Source organism: Liolophura sinensis, chromosome 8 (assembly GCF_032854445.1).
Source record: "Liolophura sinensis isolate JHLJ2023 chromosome 8, CUHK_Ljap_v2, whole genome shotgun sequence".
In the NCBI taxonomy this organism is placed as follows: Eukaryota; Metazoa; Mollusca; class Polyplacophora; order Chitonida; family Chitonidae; genus Liolophura; species Liolophura sinensis.
In genome coordinates, this window is record NC_088302.1 from 41,007,162 (window position 1) to 41,028,785 (window position 21,624).

General features: G+C 38.8%; 1 protein-coding gene across 1 annotated transcript in view; it reads left to right on the forward strand.

The window, feature by feature from the left end:
• The first annotated feature begins 2,537 nt into the window (after positions 1 to 2,537).
• LOC135474093 (phospholipid-transporting ATPase ID-like) overlaps positions 2,538 to 21,624 on the forward strand; it is a 66,182-nt gene continuing 47,095 nt past the window's right edge. The window contains 2 exon segments of the mRNA XM_064754095.1: positions 2,538 to 2,806; positions 21,442 to 21,565. Coding sequence (XP_064610165.1) covers positions 21,500 to 21,565 — 66 coding nt within the window. The 5' untranslated portion in view covers positions 2,538 to 2,806; positions 21,442 to 21,499.

The window sequence follows — 21,624 nt, forward strand, 5'->3', positions numbered from 1 at the left end:
TACCATGCTTGGAGATAATGTCAAAAGTTATGGGTCCATGTGCCCTTACAGAAAATACGTACGTCGTTTCATGGGACAAAATATCCAAAGTCCAAGTCTGTGAATTAAGAAGACATTCACAAGGACAACTGAGCGAATCATTAAGTGTTGTAAGCATCGTTAAATCCATAGCAAACCTATATGCATGCAACAAACAAACAAAAACTGGTAATTATTGTAGGTCTATTAAGTCCTACAGACATTATCTGTTCACCCAGGCAATAATAAAAGGCCTATATATGCAAAAGAAAGTTTCCACGCATGTGGACAGCGTTTCAAATTTTCAGCAAGTTTTCAAGGGCTTTCCTGAAATTCGTAAACATGTAGTTTTTGCGACTCTGTACGGATTTTAGCTGACGAACAAGATGTTTTAGCTATAGGCATTGTGAGCTTCCACTATATGAATCGGCTGTCGCGTTAAGTCAGGAAATTTTTCAGGCATCTTGATGAGGGACGGTGCTTACCTGCAAGCTGTGCCTGTGGTTTCCTCAACCCGTAAACCCGACAGCCGTCATATGAACGGTATACTTAGTGAAATATTCCTCAGTGCGGCGTAGAAATATAGGGAGCACGTTACGTGGCTCAGTGCATTCGTGATAACTTCGAGTTTTCAACTGCCAAGAGTTCAATACCAGTCTTCGATCGACACTGAATTCATGTGTACATGTGAGCGGGCGGTGACGGGTAGGTTAAGTTCTTATGCTTTCCAAGTGCAAGGATATACAATGTACGGGATCAATGCCCCTTGGAGAGGGAATTTAGGCGAACCTGCTCTCACCGCTGTTCATGGTTTGGAATTTAATTTCTGGTAATGAGTATATAATAACGAAAATATCTGTCAGAGTTGCCAAAGGTCGATTAATACATGCATGCTCCCCAAAAAATCAAAATGGAAAAAGCAGATATAGGAATTTTCGTTGGCATGATGTTTTCAGTGTACATTTCTGGTATGGGATTTTTCTTTCAACCGAAAAACGGCCATATAATCATGCGTATACAATGTCTAAAATCTACCACAGAAAAGTAGAAACGGAATCCTGATATCAGCATAAACTTCCCCACCCCCGTCACACATGTAGCTGGATGAAGAAATGTGATTGTGTATACAGACTGCCTATCTTGAGATAATACTGATGGCAAGACATAAACTGGGATGCAACGACTGTTTCCACAAGGCACATGTATTCATGCCGTACAGGCAGAATAGCGTTTTACGTCCACATAATCTATAAAATTATACACTTACAAACTTTGCATGTATAGACGGTTCCACAAAGACATTTATGCATGCTTTAATAATAATACTACATGTAAAAAGATTTTCACCGTTACGCATGAAAGCAAGAAATATACCTGAATTGCTTTCTTTACTTAGCCACTGCGTGCAACAATCATGCATATCAATTAATAAGTAACACATTAACTGTACAATCCATGTGTAAGTTAAGGCGCATGCATGATGTGTCTGCTAAATTTATAGATGAAGTATGCCCGATGACGTTCCTCACTCGAAAACTTTGAATTTTATGGCAGTTCATATTTTGCACGACTTCCATTAGCTTAAGACATGGGTAACTTTACAAGAAGTTAAATACACCCCACAACTCGACCATGCAGCTTTAACCATGATTTTCACTACACGAAAAAATATACTCTGAAATCAAATTACTTAGTATAATTCCACATCCTATATGCAAAAACACACCTTTCTCAAACTGCTTGCATGGCTTTCTTAACTCGTTTTGCGTTATTAAGCTTCGCATGCACTTGTGTCGCATCATATTATTTTGGTTATGTTTTTGGTGGCGTTTGTTTGTACACAGCTTGACCTTGGGCACAACTTGACCATGGGCATAGTTTGACCTTGGGCACAGCTTGACCTTGGGCCAAACACCGATTAATCCATCCATATTTATTGGTGGTGATCCGTACCTAGAAATTTTGGAACGATTTTTCATGCATGCACCACTGCAAGACTGAACAGATATGCATATTTCTTTTCTAATTTACTTTATATAAGAATGTTATGATACCATCCATTAAATTAATATACCCCTATATTTTGTGGGCCCTTGTAATCTAAGTGCAATCTATAGTCTTTGACCATGCAGGGAGTTTGTTATGTATAGCACGTATGCTTATATACAGGCTTACTCAACACCGTCTTAATCTCTTATGTTGACGGATATAGCCTACCCATAGGCCCTCATCAAGTGGTTTAATTTGTCAGAAATATAAATCTGTCAAAGCACTGTGGGTATTTGTTTTCGCTTATGCCAAGTTCATAAATCAAGAAAAAAAAAAACCAATGAAAAAGCATGCATATTCGGCGTAAAGAAAAATCATCACAGAAGATCTAAGGGCAGAGCCCGGAGGTAACCCACGACCATCCGCAACTTGATGGCAGACCTTCCCACGTACGCTGGTATATAGGAGCCTGTATGATACATTATCTCTATGTATGTTGTATATCATGTGCAAAACTATATTTTCTGGACGGTTACGCACTTCATCACATTGCGAATTAAGTCTTACCTTCTGATGTGTAATCTACCCACTGGAATATAGGCCTATAATAGTGGGAATAACTGACAGTTTATCAACAATTGTGAGAACTACTTGTTTAGCAGAGATGACACAGCAAGGCCCGGATGTGCTATTGACCTGCGTGGAGGTTAGCTTTGTGATCGCTTGTCAAACGTGGCTCGCTCGCATCTTCTCTTCCTTAACGACATTACCATAAAACGTCGGAGAAATTTTCGGAAACGTAAGTAATTTTAAGTCTTGTTGTTCCTTACCAGGTGCATGGAATATGATGGTGTCTGTATGTGTCGTGAAACACACATTGAAACCGTTGGCATATCAACGGGTAAGTACGCGGATAGCAACAACAACAACAACAACAGCGTCAAGCTAAACGATACATGTTTAGCAGCATACTGGTATCAGATGTGTGTCGTCTTCTCAGTGTGGGGCTGTTTGAAGTTTTCATTTGAGGCTGCCAGTGTCCGAAATGGTCATTTTTCAGAGCAAGAACAGTACTGAGGGTTATTCATTGTTGGTTCATCTGGATGTGCAATTTAGTCTGAATTGTCTGACTAAAACTTACATTTACAGCAGATATTGTGATAACCCTGTTAAGGAAACACTGCAGTTCTAGTCAGAAGTGGCTCTATTTAGAATAAGTTTCCAAGCAATGCTACTAACGCTAAATTACTCACCTCATCTTCATGTTTCACCTACATTCAAAGACAAGTTACACTTAACTTGGCCGTGGATTTCTTGGCTTTGCTCTTTTATAGGGACAATACTTCAAGTCCAGCTCATGCTGGCTTCCTCTCCGGCCGTAAGTGGGACGGTCTGCCAACAACCTGCAGATGGTCGTGGGTTTCCCCCGGGCTCTGCCTGGTTTCCTCCCACCATAATGCTGGCCGTCATCGTATAAGCAAAATATTCTTGTGTACGGCGTAAAACACCAATCAAATAAATAAATAAATAAATTTATAGAGCCTATGAGAGACACAAGTTCACGGGAGTTCCTATTGGAGTCCCTCGCGAAAATACCAGAAGTTGGTTTTTAGAACCCTGGTGATACACAACCCTGGCGCATGAGCGCTGTCGAGTGGAGTGTTCTCTAACCCCAACTTCTGGTATATGCACAAACGCCCCTGTGTGGTGCTGCCATGAACTGGTGTCACATAGTCATGGATGACTGTCACTCACCGTTAGTTCAATTAATTTAAACGTTGAGGTCTATATTCAACAATTTCTGATATTTAATCGTTGAATTCAGAAACACGGTATGTCCATTCTACAAGGCACTTAACCGAATGAAGTTAGCCGTTAAATCCACTGCAAAATGGCAACACGCGCCGATTTCTGGTGTTCATTAAAGAGAATAGGTCCTTTATTACCACTCCTGCAAGTGTAAATCCATTCCCGAATTGAAATGTTGAAATCCAAAGAAATATTTCCTTCATGCTCGTCAAAATAACTTTGTGCTGTCGTGGCGAGTGGGCAGTACTAAAATCTTGGAACCGTGCGCCAAAAGATACAGAACTCAATCTAACAAAACAAGAACATGCAAACAGCTTTAATGACAACTTTAGCGGTGATTTTATCAGGCATCATGGATGTAGAATAGAAAGAACAATTTGTCCTGTCCTTCAAGAGAGAAAAATTAATTGTAAAGGTCCCCGTCAAGGCTTGTGCCAATCATGTTCACATTTGCTTTGTTATGCATGTTTTTCTGCCCCTGGCCTCAGATACGATCCGGATTTTGCTTGTACCCAATGAGTCTCGAGTGCACACCACAATTTTGACGAAAGAAAAGTTCACACCTTATCAGATTTTCTGTATATAACTAGTCTGAAATGAACTTTTAACATGTATGAGTGATCCAAAGCGTCATTTTTTCGTCAATCCTTGACAGATATTGGCGTTAAAAGTTAAGAAATAATGGCTTCATTTACTGCGCCTGCCCCTTTATTATATGCCTGTTTTTTCTTTCCAAATGTACCCTAGTCACACAATTTATGTTAGTCTGTAAATTGCATTAAAAAAATATGACGTTATCTAGTTCCAGTGAAAAAAATCCATTAAAGTTGGACCGTTGGCTTATCTTGTCTGCTGCAGGGTTCTGACTGTGTGACAATTGCATGTGTGTATTGAAAGGCCCTGCCAAGCATTGACAAATGAAATCCACTATCCAGTGTGTGCTTTTCCAGAAGTCATGGTATGACTTAATATGTAATTATCCTTAATGTACATGTATAATTATCCATAACTAACTCTTACTTATAAGTAGAACCCTGAATTATGACAAATATTTTGACAGAGTGGATCAGATTTGACAGAGGAGTTGCTTTAGATCCTAGAAAAGGATGTACAGCTTAGAGTCTGAGCGGAATGATGACTGATTTTCGCTCACATACTTGCCACTGTAGATAACACAAACATGCTCCCGTCTGACACAAACTGTACATTCATGGAATGATGGAAGAATTATTTTTGACCCATTCTGGAAGAGGGATTGGTGAAATTCATATGGCATCTTGTAAATTTCCAGATGCCTCAAATTCTGAAGAGCATTCATGTTTCTATCTCGGAAGCAGGTGATGCTCGTGTGGTTAAGGGTGCATGCCTTTCAGTCACTTGGTCACTCTAATGGCTGGTTCCATCCCTTTCTCTGACAGATGAGGAGGTTTCAAGATTCCCCTACTTGCATTGTAGTTGGGGGCCTCTGTCACAAGAAATGGCTGGTGATTCTCTCTTGTGGGTATTGCATGAAGTTTGCTTGCCTGTAAATGAGGTTTCCACTGTAAATGTATATGTCGAGACAGTCACTGTTATACCAGCTATAATATGTGACATGTGGGAAGCATCATCTGTTGGGTTGATCTGCTGTTAACATCCTAGTTTCCTCCAGCCATAAACTGGCTGCTATCATTATTGCAATCATTATGAACTAAGGATACACATTTCAGTGTTTATTTAAAAAAAAAAAAGTTTTGGATGGAAAATGCTGAACACCTGGAGTTGATGTATTATTGAGATGTCATTTGCTTCAAATCAGATTACAAACTGGCTGTGTAACAGCTTACTTATTAAAAGGGTTTAGTTCTGATCTGTGTCTCTGAACTCGCCAAGATCCCAGTCCTTAATTGCCTGCTCAGAGTTGAATATTGAGGATTGACTTCTCAACTCACATCGTCATGAACTAATGGTGTGACAGTTCCCACGGGTTATATGACTAAAGTAGTTCCTGTAAGCCTGCTCAGTTCAGCTCAGCAGTCGGCAATTGTTGAGGTGATTGTCAAGGTTGAAATGGCTACTTAGCCACAGCCAACAAATTGTCGAGGGCTTTAATGCAGTCAATTTTGTTTTTTTGATGAAATTTCTGTAGCAAGTACATGTAGTTTTCCTGCCTAGGAAAAAGAAAGTTTTATCAGTCTTGTTGTATCAGTTTTTTTCCTGCAAAAGCAAATTTGTAAATTGAGAGGGTTGAAGATGGGAGCACTAATAGACAGCCATTTTTATTGAATGACTGAACCCAAAAAATGTCAGTGGACTTAATTAATGAACTTTGAATGCAGAGTGTCAACAGGCTGTTTATCAGAGCTCATTTTCAGGTTTCGCACCAGGATTCACATGATGGCATGATGGATAAACTAAAATACATGTATTTGTATTGAGAGTCATTGTATGTACGTGGTATTTAATGACGTTGGAGTTGTAGTTTTACCTGGATGGTAAATGCACTGTACTCTGTAGAATGGGTGTACCTTGTATTAAATCATGGTGTATGTATTAGGTAAAATTTAGCCAAGCTGTAACTTGACAGGCCATGATAGTGCCTAGAATATTATCAGTATGGTATTGGTGTGATTTGGACCATGTTTTGTACTGTTTTTTTGCCTTCTGTTTGGCATACAAAGAATTAACGTCAGAAGTAATCAGTTTTGTTCAATATACATGTAAATGTATGCTGACATTTTGAGGATGGAGTTTATATTAGTATACGTACATGTACATATACATGTGTTGCCATCACTCTGTTTTAGGACAAGACTTTGTACAGTACCAGTACATATGTACATGTATCTACGATATTCGATGATGGGGTACGAAAGCATGTACAGAATGAATGAGGGTTTGTGGTAAAGCCCACTTTAATAGAGAACATTGCAACTAATCAGCACCTGGCAGCTTGCATGCTCTGTCAGATAACTGTCCTAAGTTCTAGGCCAGAGTGTTGATGAGCTCTGCTGCTCTTAATGTACATGTATTTATTAATGGAAACCAGACTGGTGTTTCCAGCTGTCATTGACCCAGGGGATGGACCTGTACTATGGTGCCAATCATGGCTAAGAGGCTTTCTAATGTTAGGGAGTTGAGGTAATGGCCAGCCAGCTGATGTTAAGGACTGAGGTTTGTTACACATGCAGTATTGGGATCAACAAGCCTAAATGGATTCAGGTTACAGCCTGCATCAGTTCCTGTGTTAGCCACAAGGAGGTTCAGCCAGTACAATCTGGCCAAGGTGACCAGGGTGGTCAGTTCAAGTGCCCATAGAAGCCCATTAGGGGGGCTGTACATGTGTGCACATTGTGCCAGTGAACAGATACTCTGTCTGGTCTACAGCTTTGATGATAACCTTTCTTAAAACTGTCCAACATATCAGAACATTTGTGTTATTAACATTCCAAAAGAAGTTTAATTTATTCACTTATTTGAGTTGTTTAATGCAGTGCTCAAGAATTTTTCAATTATGTCTGAAGGAAACTGGGGTTAACCACGTCTCTATGTCAACTACCTGACTTAAGGCTGGAATGAAAGCGGCAAGAACTGGGTATGAACACATGACATTGATCATTGGCACGATAGTCTCAGTCTGTACATTGGCGCTTTAAGCCTCTGAGCCAGCAAGGCCCCAAAGAAGGTTTAAGTCTGTTAAAATTGAAGTTGAGTATTAAATTTAGTCTGGACAAGTTTAGAGTCCATGAATTATGTATTAAGATGCCACGGGTATACTTTTCAAGTATGGCCCACATGTATCTTCTAATCAGAATCGTTTGAACAATCTGCTCTGTGTTTTTTTATGCGCTGGAGTTTTTAACATTTTTATGTGTGAAGCTATGGGAGATAATTCAAGGGCTTTCATGTTTCAGCGTTTCGTCACAGTATTAATTAAATCTAAGGCTGTTAAAAGGACACTAACATAAAATCATATTTGTACGTTTTTCAAAAATGTTAAGTGCTTTTTCTAAGAAATCAAAATGGAAGATGTGAATGTCATAGATTCCATGAACCAGCTAGCTTCTTGTTTTCTGGTATGGACACAGATAAATAATCCAGCTCTGATCTAACCCAGCTTGATCTCATCAGCATATACATGAACGTACATGTACTGCTGTCTTAATCTGATTTTATTAAAAATTCACATATGCAGAGATGAGAATTTTCATCTAATTTCAAGGGAAGTCAGGAGTATTTAATCTTTGATCAAAATGGCCAAAACTAATCGATTTACTAATTAGCAAGTTGGTGGGGGGGTGGGGGGGGTGGTGGCTCAGAATTTTCAGCTGATTTTGATGGAAAATATTCTTTTCCCTGCATATGCTTCGATCACTGTACATAGCTACATGTAGTTGGTTTGGATGGAATTCTAGATACATTCACAGGCATCTGTTGTGGAATGTCATTTGGAGGTGTGTGTCCAGAATATTACAACCCTTGTCTGAATCTGGAATAGTGGGGTTCATACATGAACGTGTGTATGGCATATGATCGAGAGCACACATGTAGTTCTGTGTAGTGATGTCTTGGGGGCTGAAGGCGTCATCGTAATAGCTTGTCCATTGTACTCTAATATATATATGGATATGAAAGTGGCAAGCCTGCGGGTCAAAAACACATTGATTGTTTTTGCCGAGGGATGAGGGGAATGACATAGTGTTTGTAGATGGCTGTTAATATCGGATAGAATGACAATTAGGCACACGTATCATTTCCTATAAAACATCTTTGTTGGGTGCAAGTGGGTAGTGGAAATATTGACACATGTGTCATGTGCAGAGCTACAATTTGTTATCGTGGAAGCTGGAAGGAATGGTGAATGTGTATTGATGTGACTAGTGCAGCTCTACCACCTCACCTTTATCCTACAAAGACAAAATCGAAACTGAAGCGGAGAAGGGTCATTTGTTTTTCTACCTAACCAGTATGCGCTTTGTCAAGACCTTAATAGCAAGATGCCAAATCAGTGATTCCAAAACCGGATATGTATTAATATATTTAGCAAGTGAAGGCTTGTCATATTGATGTGACGTCGGAAATAAGAGACAATTCCATGATTTTACAACATGTAAATGATGTGAGGTGTACATCTTGTCCTAATAATTGCCCAAGGGCAAATCCAATATTCTGAATGGTTTATTACCTTAAACATGTTGTTTGAAAGCATGTCAGTTTTGTCATTGGGTTGAGGCTACATCAGCCAGCATGGGGTTACATGGACGTCGCTGTGAGGCATACCTGTATGTACCATGTTTGTAGGTTCCATTAACCTAGTCAGCATGATGTATTAAAGCTGGAAATCACAGGGGGTTGCGTGGTAACAGCTTCATAAACTAAAGAAAGCTTATTAGGGATTCTGTTGATTGAAAGAGGCGAATCTCTGCCTGGCTGATACATTTACATGTGAGAGACATTTATGGTTTATTTATGGCAACGGTAATTTTCTTGTTTTAATAAGAATCCTGGAAGTTAAACTGATTTAGATGTTTCACTGCACCCGAATATGTGGCTCTAAACAGAAGAAATGTAGATTTTAGCCTGATATAAAAAGCAGTCTGTAATGGGTCTGTATCAATATTAGAATGAGAGACATACAAATGCACTGTACATGTTACAGAAGCAGTTATAGGAACTCCCCCACAAGGTGGAGATTTTTACACTATTTAGGGTTTACTGGGAAAAAAAGATGACCTTATTCTGAGAGTTTGTTGCGTTCACGTTTTAAAGTAATATTGTAATTTTTGAGTGCTAAAACTTATAATTTTCAAGAAAAATATCATCCTTCCTTGAAAAGCACCTTTCTGTGATCAGTAAGAACTCTTATAATGAGACAAAATATGCAGTTTGGTCATGGGCAAAATTACAGTTCTGTGTCACCTTGATTGATTTATTTGTTTGTTACTCAAGAATATTTCACTTATATGACTCAGGCCGGCATTATGGTTGGAGAAAACAGGGCGGAGCCCGGGAAAACCCATGCCATCTGCAGGTTTCTGACAGACCTTCCCACTTACGGCTGAAGAGGAAATAGCATGAGCTTGACTTGAACTCACACCAACCGAATTGGTGAGAGGCTCCTCCTCATCACACTATGCATGTATTCATATTACAGTGTATGGTAATTAATAGGCAGAATGACACTCTGAATTACCTGTTTGTTCCAGTGAAGACAAGATCTACAGTGAAATGTATGCGTTGTTATACAGCTGCGACTTTTGCATGTACATGCACTTGTTTATTTTCCGTATGTTGCTGTGTATGTATTTTGTTGATTTATTGCAGTTTCATGTGTTCAAGGTCAAAGCTATGTGTGTGGGATTGAGTTACACTTTTATTACACACATTGAAACATAAAGAAATGAGTTTACAGTTTTTGCTTACGCTTTTTACCAGACATTGCCAAAGCGAAAAAAAAAACAATGTGTACATGTAACTGCATCTACAAGCATTTTACATGCGTTGAAATGTTTAATGCAGACAAACATCCCTATCTCAACCAAATGCAGTTATCTGATTCACAACATGTTTACTAAAGCAGTGATTAAATTGAGTTCTTTATATGAAGAATTTTCAGCGAATACCAGTAGAAAATTTTTACAATATAATACATACATGTGCTTGTGCTGCAAGGTAATGTTGCTGTTCTGGGGGAAGGCCCGAGTCTGCTCTAGTATTAATAGTGCACAAGTACTTGATCTAATAATGCTGCTGAAACAGTTATGAGTAATACATTACTATTATAGAATACATGCATGCATAAGCTATACTCAGTGCTTTAATGCTCATTAGTATGTGTTTCACTTGACAACCAGGTTTTACGCCTAGTTTGTGTATGTGTACAAAGTTTTGACTGTCCTCGTTCGATCAGCTGAAACAGACCAACGCCCCAAAGTGAGCTGTATAATCGACGGCTTTCAGCACTGGTACTGTATATGTATTGATCATATGTTACTGTCGCCAGGGTATTGATCAAGCAACTGTGTAGTCAGCCTGGTAAGCTCTACCGATAAACTAAATGTCAGGCAGTAAGTATGTTGTTTATCATGCCAGTATCCCACACAAGTGACCTACCTGTCAGAAAGGACTAAAGGCCTATATCCACATCAGTGTTGGTATGGAGATCTATACATGTACAGTTATATTGGACTGCATACCAGTCCAGTTACATGTAGATGTACATGTACACATGGCTTTGGTCTGGATTCATGTAACAGGTGAATTACTACATATGTACGAGACATGCATGCATTACCTAAAGCAGCATGTTACTGTTGTTATTTTATGTACTTTATTACATTTATGCGTTAATAATTTGATTAACTGACTTGATCATTTTTACATTGTCAGCATGTTAATTTTGATTCCCCAATACTGAACTAAAAAGAACAATCTGACTATAATAGTATAAAAAATATAATGAATGCTTTCCTTTCACGTTATGTTTTCTGGATATTCTTTAGAAGTGTTCACCATTTGAAATTTGAGCTTGTCTGGGTGATGACATAAACAAAAATTGAGCTCAACCAGTTTGATTTTTGTCCATAAAATAATATGAAGGGGATGAAATTACCACAAACATTTGTATGCCTTGAATTATGTGTATTTGTATGTTTAAAAGTCATCTTTTTGATGCCCTCGCAGCAATTTGAGGTCCTTCTTCTTTCTTTGAACTCTTAAAAAGCAAGTAAATGAGAAGACATTTTGACCCCTACTTGACTTCAATCAAGACAATGTAGATTAAGTTTCATTTTCTGCTGTTTTGTCCATTTTTGGTCTGTTGACTTAGACATACCCTACACATATATTATTCTCACAGCTCAAAATGGTAAAGGATACATACTTCAGAAGCAATGCGGTGCTTTCAGAGGGTTGATTATGCCTACATGTATATATTTTAATTTCACCTGTTGATATCTTTAGGATCTCAATATATATACAAAGCTTTTAGCATATCTTCACAATTATTTGTTTTCCATTCTGAAGCATCAGTTTAATGAACAGACCAGAAGTCTGCTACATGTATCCCTTTAACCCAAGCTTTGGTTTATTTGGCTCCGGCTTTCTTTGAAGTCCTGAGACTTGTTAGGTGCACACATACATGTGATAAAAGTGGGGATTGTTTTGCACCTGGTGTGGTCTGGCCAATTTCTTTCACCCAGTTAGACTTGGCCATTGTTAGCGGTCATATATCACATGTACATTAGGCAAAATTAGGAGGTACTGTAAGCATGGTGTTTTACTTTGCAGTATGCTTATGTGGTTTGTGGTTTCTTTCCAGAAGCAGGAGTCAGTTTTTGTGGTACATGTACCACAACTGTGTGGCTTTCATGCACGGAGTAGAAGCTCACTGTGCATGTACATGTATGTATATGGGTTTGCTATTGTGATCTCCATGTGAACCATCATTTACATTCTTGGGGTTTTAGTGTGCCACATAGAGATGATTTCTGTACACATCCAGCAGCAGGCATTAGAGTTCTACCAATAGGACATCAAGATATATTGTTTCGCCACACTGCTCATGAAGGTGGTTTCCTTGGTCTTCTACCACATCCCCATCTACAGTACAGCCAAGATTTAGTCTAATCCCTCAACCTTTTCACATATGCAAGACAAACTTTTAGCGTAATGTATGGACATTTTTAATTTAATTTTGGAGACAAAACTACATTGATTGGATTGGCTAGTTTCAGAGCTTCACAGAAAGTATTATTTTATCAGGTAGCACAGAATAATGCTTTCAGAATATGCTTGAGTACATGCATATTCTGTTTTCTTCAGGAATACTTCACTGTATAGTGCAATGGCAGCCAGCATTTTGGTAGGAAGCAGTTGCTAGATGTATATGTAGAATTGTACCATTTGATTGTAACTTCTAGATTCACCAAGTATGAATGTACATGTGTTTAGGTGTCCCATTTCAACATACATGTAAAAGTGATTTCAATGAGGAACCAGTTGCTTGATTTAATACTGAAGACATTCTTACCACATCCACATGTACATGTACATGCTGTTGTAATATGTTAAATGTGTTACCAAAGCCAGCAGCTGTATGAAAGTTGACATGTCTGTAAGAAACATTGACTGGACACGGCTCAGTGATAAGACACATAACTCCTCCAGTGAGGCACACAAGGTGTGAGTTCAGTCCTGACCTTGGATAGGATAGGTTTTACTGAACTGAACAATCAGTTCTCCTAATTTACGAGTATGGCATATAAATGAGCATGTTATACAAAGGGAAACTCATCAGCACTCTGACTTCCTCCACCCATACACGTAGATCTGAGTGCCATCATCTGTCGCCCATTGTTTTAATGTGGTGTCATCTGAATGATTATGCATGACCAGCTTCAGTGATGCACCCTATACTGAAAGGCAAATATTCTTAGGTATGGCATAAAACACCAATCAAATAAGTAAATAAATAAATACTATAAGGTACAGGTTAACTTGCACATTTGGCAGCTGCACGTAGGTGTACCGGTAAGTGTACATATATGTGATCGTACAGATGTACTGTGTTCTGGTCACATCTAATTTTGTAATTTAGGTGCTAATGACTGCAATCTGACCATTTTGTGTGTAAGGATTTGTACTATGCAAAATGCTGATTTGACCATTAGGCGTACATGTACACACACTCAAAGCTTTTGTATGGTGTTATGAAACATTGCATTGGTCATTCAATATTAATGTACCTGCTCATCATTTTGCAGGTCACTGGTTTTACTCCTTTTTACTGCTCCATGCATATTCAGTGTTTGACCAAGCTTCATTGACTATTTTGATTCCAAGTGACTAGTTTTACCATTTTGTGAATAGTCGTATCACTGTTAATCTCACAATTTTGCAATATAGTAGAGAACCTACACGTGTACAGAAGTACTTCCATGTAGGTAACAAAATTAAATGATGTATTCACAGCACTGTTGATAACAGGTTTAACCATATGAGGTATCAATTAATTCACTTACTTGAATTGAATTCTGAATATACATACTGAATACACACACATACATATGTACATGTAGGTCACTTATTCTTTCATTTTGTGCCTAGGTTTGGGAGATATCAATATTTTTTGTGCTATAAGTCACAGATTTTACCATTTCAATATGCACAAAATCGGGATTACATATATGGTACATGTACCAGCCATTCCTATGTGTTTGTGAAATATATACAAATGTATTAGCATTGTAAATATTTTTTGGGGATACATTTATAAGAAAGCAAGTAGTTTTTCTTTTTGCCATATGAGCTGTAGTGATCTTTTTTTTTTTTTTTTTAGCTTGTACTTATTGTACATTGATGTTATATACATGTGGGCGCATGTACAAGTATCCACTGACCCGAGCTAAGATGGATGGACTCTGCTTGATCCATGGCCAATAGCTTGTGCCTAGTGCTGTTCTTCCTGGTAACTTTGTATTTACTGGGCTAGGCCAATCAATAGCAGGTGTGGCTCTTGATGTGTATCGCAAGGTGGCCTACTCTGGTCTTTAAATAAGGGATAGACTAAGTTGTTTTTATCTCACAGGTATGTATACAAACATCATTGGACAGGTATGTCCCATAATATTAATGTCAAATTGTGTAAGGGTTTGGTGAAAGATACATGTAGTTGTTAAGGGAGATCAGTACCAGTTGTACTAGAAGAACAATTCTGTGTAGGCTGTATAGGTACATGTATGTCTGTGTTTTGTGTGCTCAGGTGATCTACTCTTTATACCTTGTGAAAGGCTGAGGTGTGGGTTAAGTTGTATGTAGGCATGGCTGCACATGCTTGTTCCTATGTTTACAGGTAGGGGCATTTCTTTCACTGCTTTGGCTTTCGACCTTTGAACAACTTGTAGACAAGTAGTACAGATTAAAAAGCAAACATCACAGGCCATGTGCTTCATGCTTCTTCATGTGTGTACATGTACTCTTGAATATAGTTATTTGATGCCTTAGTAGCTGGAGTACACAAGAAATGCTTCACACCTGTAGTCCCATGATGAGTTTAGAGATCAGGATGCTCTAGCTGTCAAGGTTCGTTTCAGTTTATCATATGCTAGAGTATGAAGCACAGCTCTATACCTTTGTATAGGATTAGGATGTACACACGTACATGAGGTGTTCTGTCATGTCAGTTTACAATATTATTAAAGGGTGTGCTCAAAAAGGGTAGCTCCATGTAGCAGGCTACAGGAAACTGTTTACTACAGCTCTGTGTGGCCACCTACTTTGGATACTCTGACTATTTAAACCAGTAGTAATTATGTCATAATTGCTTTCAATTCAGTTATCTGATTTTGAGCTCTGGTCATCTTCTCTAATTATGATTCTAAGTGAAAACCCTGTTACATACAAGCATATGAATTATACAGGACTTGATTGAGCGCTGTCATTAAATTTCACTCTTAGCACTTCATGATTGTGCCTTGTCCCTTTTTTGCTGTTCAACACTCAAAATAAGTGCATCATCTACATGTGTAGGTATACTTGATGTCTGTATGCATGTATAAAACACTGTATATGTGGTGTAAGAAAACCATATAGTGAACGTTATACATGTAAATAGCCAGATAGAACTTAGAGAATGATTGTTTCCTCAGAAAGTTGTCTCTCATTCACACTGACTAACACATTAGGTATTTATTATATGTACCTGTACGTATTGTGTTAATGTACATTGTAGGTGTGGGAACCATTAAGTGAAACCTTAAATACATGTAGTCTCAGTGAATCAAAAGTCAACAGTTTGACTTGTACATTTTGGCATGACTTACATACACATATGTACAACACCCGTAAGCTATGTACAGTTAAGTTTACTTAGTTGTACATGAACTATATGTATACCATACTGTATTTGAATATCTTAAAGTGTACATATGTTTGGTTTATTTATTTAATTGGTGGTTTACACCATACTCAGGAGTATTTCACTTATACGTTAGCGGCCAGCATTATAGTGGGGGAAACCCACGACCATCCACAGGTTACTTGTAGACCTTCCTAATTACGGCTGGAGAGGAAGCCAGCATGAGCTGGACTTGAACTCACAGCGACCACATTGGTGAGAGGCTTCTGGTTGTGTACATATGTATATGCATTTTTGAATCATATCAGAATGTATGGAATTAACACCTTTCACACAGAGTTTCAATTTCCAGTACAATTTGTCTTTGTTCACCTCTAATTCTTTGCAATATACAGTCAGTGCAATATACATTTAGTTAACTGTATATTTTGCCTTCATATATGGACATACATACTGTATTAATTAATACATGTGTGAACGTATATGGGGTTGTAGAACCAGGATGTATGGTAATTGATATGGTGAAACCTGTTCAGGTACATGTGAATTCTTTATCTGTTTGTGTTAATATTTACTTCAACAACTGTTCAGTGTCTACATTAATATCCTGAATGGTTTGGTCGCATTCAAGATTTCAACATAATTACAAGTACCTTGTATGAATGCAGGAAGTAAATGATACTTTTGTTATCAGCTGAACCAGTAGGTACATGTAGATATATGTAACTTTGATATAGAGTCTACATAAGATTATGATGTACTTCTACAGCAGAGGTGTACAGTAAGAAATTCATTTGATATGTGGGCGTCCATGGCTCACTTGGTTATCATGCTAGCGCAGTGTGCTCCTAGGAGCCGCTCACCAATGCGGTGGCTGTGAATTCAAGTCCAGCTCATGCTGGCTTCCTCTCCAGTCGTAAGTGGGAAGGCCTTTGAGCAACCTGCAGAGGGTGTTTAGGAAGACAGATGTCTTTGTAACCTATGCCTGAACTAACTTTTTACAGGTACATTTCCCTTGCATATGTACGTGTATTTGTGTACATGTTCATCCGATTCTGTCATGTCTACCCATCATGACATTCTTAAGTATCACTACATGTACATGTAGGTGTGTATGTATACATGGACTTGTATAGATGCCTCCAAAGCATGTTGGTTACTGTGCTAGCGCAGCACAATGACCCAAGAGCCTCGCACTGATTTGATCGCTGTGAGTTTAAGTCCAGCTCCTTTTGGCTCCTCTCGTGTTGTACATGTACATGTATGTGCATTGTAGTACTTAAAGGTAAATGCACACGCAACACCTTTTACATGCATTTACACAGAAGAAATGGTGCTACATGTGGCTTGTATGTGTCTGAAGGTATTTAATGCCAGTTTATACACCTGCTAGTAAGCCAGACGCAGGATAAACTCAGATGTTGCATGTGGAGCGTGTTCTATACACATACAGACAATCCTGATAACACGCTGCACATGTTTACTTACGTGTACATGACACGAACCCAGACACTGTATTGCAACTTACATGTATTGGGGATGAAAAGAACATACTAACGAGCCACATTAATAGTGGTTCAGAAGATGGCCAATTAATAAAAAATCTGTCAGTATGTACCATGAACTTTTCTGTGGTGTCTTGTAATAGGCCTCATTTCATAATTTTGGAGTACTGTACGTGGGAAGATCTGTCAGTAACCTGCAGATGCTCATGGGTTACCCCGAGCCTGGCTTCCTCCCACCATAATGCCTCAGTGTCGCATAAGTAAAATGTTCTTGAGTACTCTTTCAGATAAGTAATCATTTTGAGTGAAGTGGCGACAGAATACATTTGTACATGGTGCTCTTCACACAGATTTGAAAATGACCCTGTACATACGTATGCCTAATCGGTCTATTTCGATTTGTTTCAAAGTACTCATTTTTTTCCTCATTGTTTGAGTTGCTGATTTTACCCATGACTCAGATTCGCTAAAGACACATGTTCATCGGAGGAAAATTGGCTGAAAATTTCATGCATTTTCATTGGTGAAATTTGTACACCATGCATATTTGAACAGTTTACATTTTGCAGCGTTTGTTTTTATAAGTCGCCTGTTGAACTGTCACATGTTGTGTTCAGGTCTGGGTCATCCCCTGCAGTCAGTCTGAGTGGGTCACCAACAGTTAACTGTTGATGTGAGTTACTGCTGAGTGATGGATATACAAGCAAATACAGTATGGCTTTGTGGATAAATGGCATGTGGAGAAGGAAATGGGAAGTGAAGATTAAAGAAAAATCATAGAGAAATCATTTCTGCAGCTGAACAACATGAAGAAATACATGGAATAAAGTCTGTGATTGGCACATGTTCATGCATTACCACATGGCATTGCATGGGAGTTGATCTCGCCAGTTTTGTACACGTTTCTACTGTTACCATGACCTCTTTGTGTATATACAAGTTGATGGGCATTGTTTATCTGTATTTGTCAAACTTCTCGAAACGGACAAAAATCTATACGCTGAGTGTGTCAGTTTATGAGGCAGGCGAGGTGAAGAAAGAGCAGATGTTACCAGTGCTGGTGAATACTGACAATAGGTCAGGTTGATTCTGGACACCATTCAAATGACCCGATGGATGACTGCATTGTGTGTCTACAGTCTGTCCTTACATGTACACCTTTGTCAACGCCAGCCACGGATGGTATACAGAATCCTGTACCATGACGTCTTGGATGGTTTAGAATTCTGCCAACATACTGCTGTATGTTCAAAAAGAATGGTCTGGGTCTGATTGGGACATCTTGTAAACCGAAAGGGTTTGAGCCTCACTCTGGACATACATCTGGATTAGACTTGTATGCCCTTGATAAGCAAAAAGGGTTTGAGAGGAACATGTACTGTTTACATCCTGGGTCAGATGCTCAATAAACCAGAAGTATTTTTGAGGCACTAAGTTAGACTTTGGACCGAAGTGGTTTGAGAAACCGTGGGTATATCTAGATGGTCTGCCTTAAACTCAGAGATCATACATGTATATAAACCAAAAGGGTTTGGGGGGCAATATGTAGGTTGGTCTAGGTTAGACTGGAACATGCTCTGTAAACCAAAAGGATTTGAGAGGCAATATAGCCGTAGGTTAGACCAGGAAGTACTCTGTAAACCCAAGAGCACTCTGTACATTTATGTATGGTGGTCTGGGTTAGACTGGGGCACCCTCTATAAACCTAAATGATGTGAGAAGCAGAGACCATGGTGGCCAGGGATAGAAGGATAGACAACCTAGGAAGTATTTGAGAGGAACTACTTCCAGGATGGTCTGGGAGACTGGGAATTGATCATCTACATGTATTGATCAGAAGTGTTTGAGAGTTATATTACTTGTACCAAATATTATGGTATATTATATTTTCTGAAAATCCTGAAAAATATGTTCTACGTTAACAATATTGGCAGGTACTGTCTTGTCATGGGTACAATGTACATGTAGGTGAAGATCAAATCATCCTGATATCATTAGGGTGGGATTGGATGAGGTGTCCTACTGGTACCCAGTATAAGTACATCAGTCTGCCTCCAAGGAAACATTGTCATGATATTCATGACTGAAATTATATTTCAGAAAGTGCGGTAAATCCCAAAGAAAGAGGCAAACTTTTTACTTTAACATTGTGAAAGGTAAAAATGTTTTTGAAAAAAAAAATCTGCACAAACCTGCTTTAATATAGTACATCTAGATGGCCTTGTGAGAAAACAGGGTTATCATTGCGCAATAACGTTTTGAGGGTACTTTATCCAGTTAGGCACACCACTACCTGCCCTCCCACCTCCCAGGAGCGTCGTCCTGTATGATTTGACTAGTGTGCATACTTATAATCAGGTGATGTGGTGATTGATCATCGAGGGGCCTGTGCTCTTGCGCAATCCTGCCCTGAATAGTCTCTCTTAAGTGGACTAGTCATTTTGAGTGTGTACACACACCTGTGTACCTGAACCTTGTTTGTCATGACAGATTTACAGGTGGTGGTTATGAGGGTTGAAGTGTCTAGCCTGACGTAATGTTGCACAGTTTAATAAAGGACAGGTACACTGTACATGTACAACACTTCTAGTTTCGTTTTCGTACCCAGCTGTAAAATCAGTTCCATGTAAAGCCTTGTTCAGACCCAGGTGTAAAATCAGTTCTGTGTTATTGGAAATGTCTGCAGAACGAAGGTAAAGTGTACACAGATATAATGAAAATGTAAGCTTTGTATGGAAAACCTTGTTTACAAATGTGGAAGGCAAGACTTTTACAGTATAAAATCAGTCATAGAATTATATTCATGTACAAGTACAAATGTGCTCAGTATGATGTTCAGACCCAGGTGTAAAATCAGTGCTGTGGTATTGGAAATGTCTGCAGAACGAAGGTAAAGTGTACACAGATATGATGAAAATGTAAGCTTTGTATGGAAAACCTTGTTTACAAATGTGGAAGGCAAGACTTTTACAGCATAAAATCAGTCAGACTTATATTCATGTACAAGTACAAATGTGCTCAGTATGATGTACATGTACATGGATGCTTGCTTTTGGCTTTATTACATACACATGTAGTATCTGGTGATGCTGATGACTAGATACCATGCTGACTTCCTCTCTAATCATGCATGCTAAGGTCTGCCAGCAACCTGCGGGTGCTCGTTAATTTCCTATGGGCTCTGTCTGGTTTCATCTTATCATAATGCTGTCTGCCGTCATATAAGTGAAATATTTTTGAGGACAGTGTTAAAGACTAATAAAATATACAGTGCACATGTAAATATGACTAGATACTGTTTAAAGAGTACATACAAATCGGCCTAGATATTACACAGTTGCATGTTGATGAAATTGTTGTGTCAGCGACTGCCACATTGTGCTGCTGGCTGCCACTGACTGTACACCCCTGTAAGTTCTCTCTATGACATTTGTAGCATAAGTAACTAACCAAGTTGTCTTGATTGCCTGACATTGTGCTGCTGCTGTTTTGTGTGCACACCCATATATACCTGACCTCAGAACAGGGGCGTTAATACATATATCTGTATATGGCAGTGGTTTGCTTGTGCTTCATGCTGTGTCCTCTGCACAGCTTCATCAATACCTGGCATCATTCCTGAGAATGTGTTAGGAGAATTTCCTAGTTTATAGATACTGAATGACAGCAGTCAGCAGTCACAATGTTTGTTGGCCATTGAAATCCGCTAAGAGAGTTCCAATTACCTGTGAGGCAAGTGCTCTGGACCAGCCAAAGAGTTAATTGATCCCTAAATTGGAAAATCATGCTAGGTTGTGGTTGGTTTTTTGCCTCTAAAGTGTTATCTTTCAGTGTGCGGGATTGATTGGGATGTTTCCCGCGCTTATGCTCAACTTAGCCCTTGCTCAGAATTGTCTGCTTGCGTTCTGTTGAAATTAGCTGCCTCACTGCACATGTCTTGTTGGTTTGTCAGAATTGCTTGTTTACGTTATTTAACATTCCCTGTCTGTGTACATATAATTATTCTACCATTAAATTACGTTAAATGCACGTGTGCATTTGCCATTGAACATCCCCTCGATTAAACTGTTGGTTTGTCAGATTTGCCTATTTCTTTCGTGATTTCATTGCACATAAATTTACATATGTGTATAAAATCAGTGAATCAGTGACTGTGCATGATACATGTACATGCAAGCTCTCTGTTACATGTATTTTTGTCTTTGTAACTAAAAGCTATACTGTAAAGTGGTTTATCAGGGAAGTATTATTTATTAACAGGTTGGTGCATTTTTTATGTTTCAGAAGATGTCCACTGGGGTGTTGATATAAACTTCTTGTAAACTGAACTAACTCAAGCCTTATGTATCCAGCCTCAGGTAAGGGTAAAAAGATACAGAGGTCTTCCTGGACAAATCGTTACAGACAGGTGAGAGATAATTAATAGACAAACTCTTACCCGCAGACTGTTTTGGCAGTGGTCTTCAG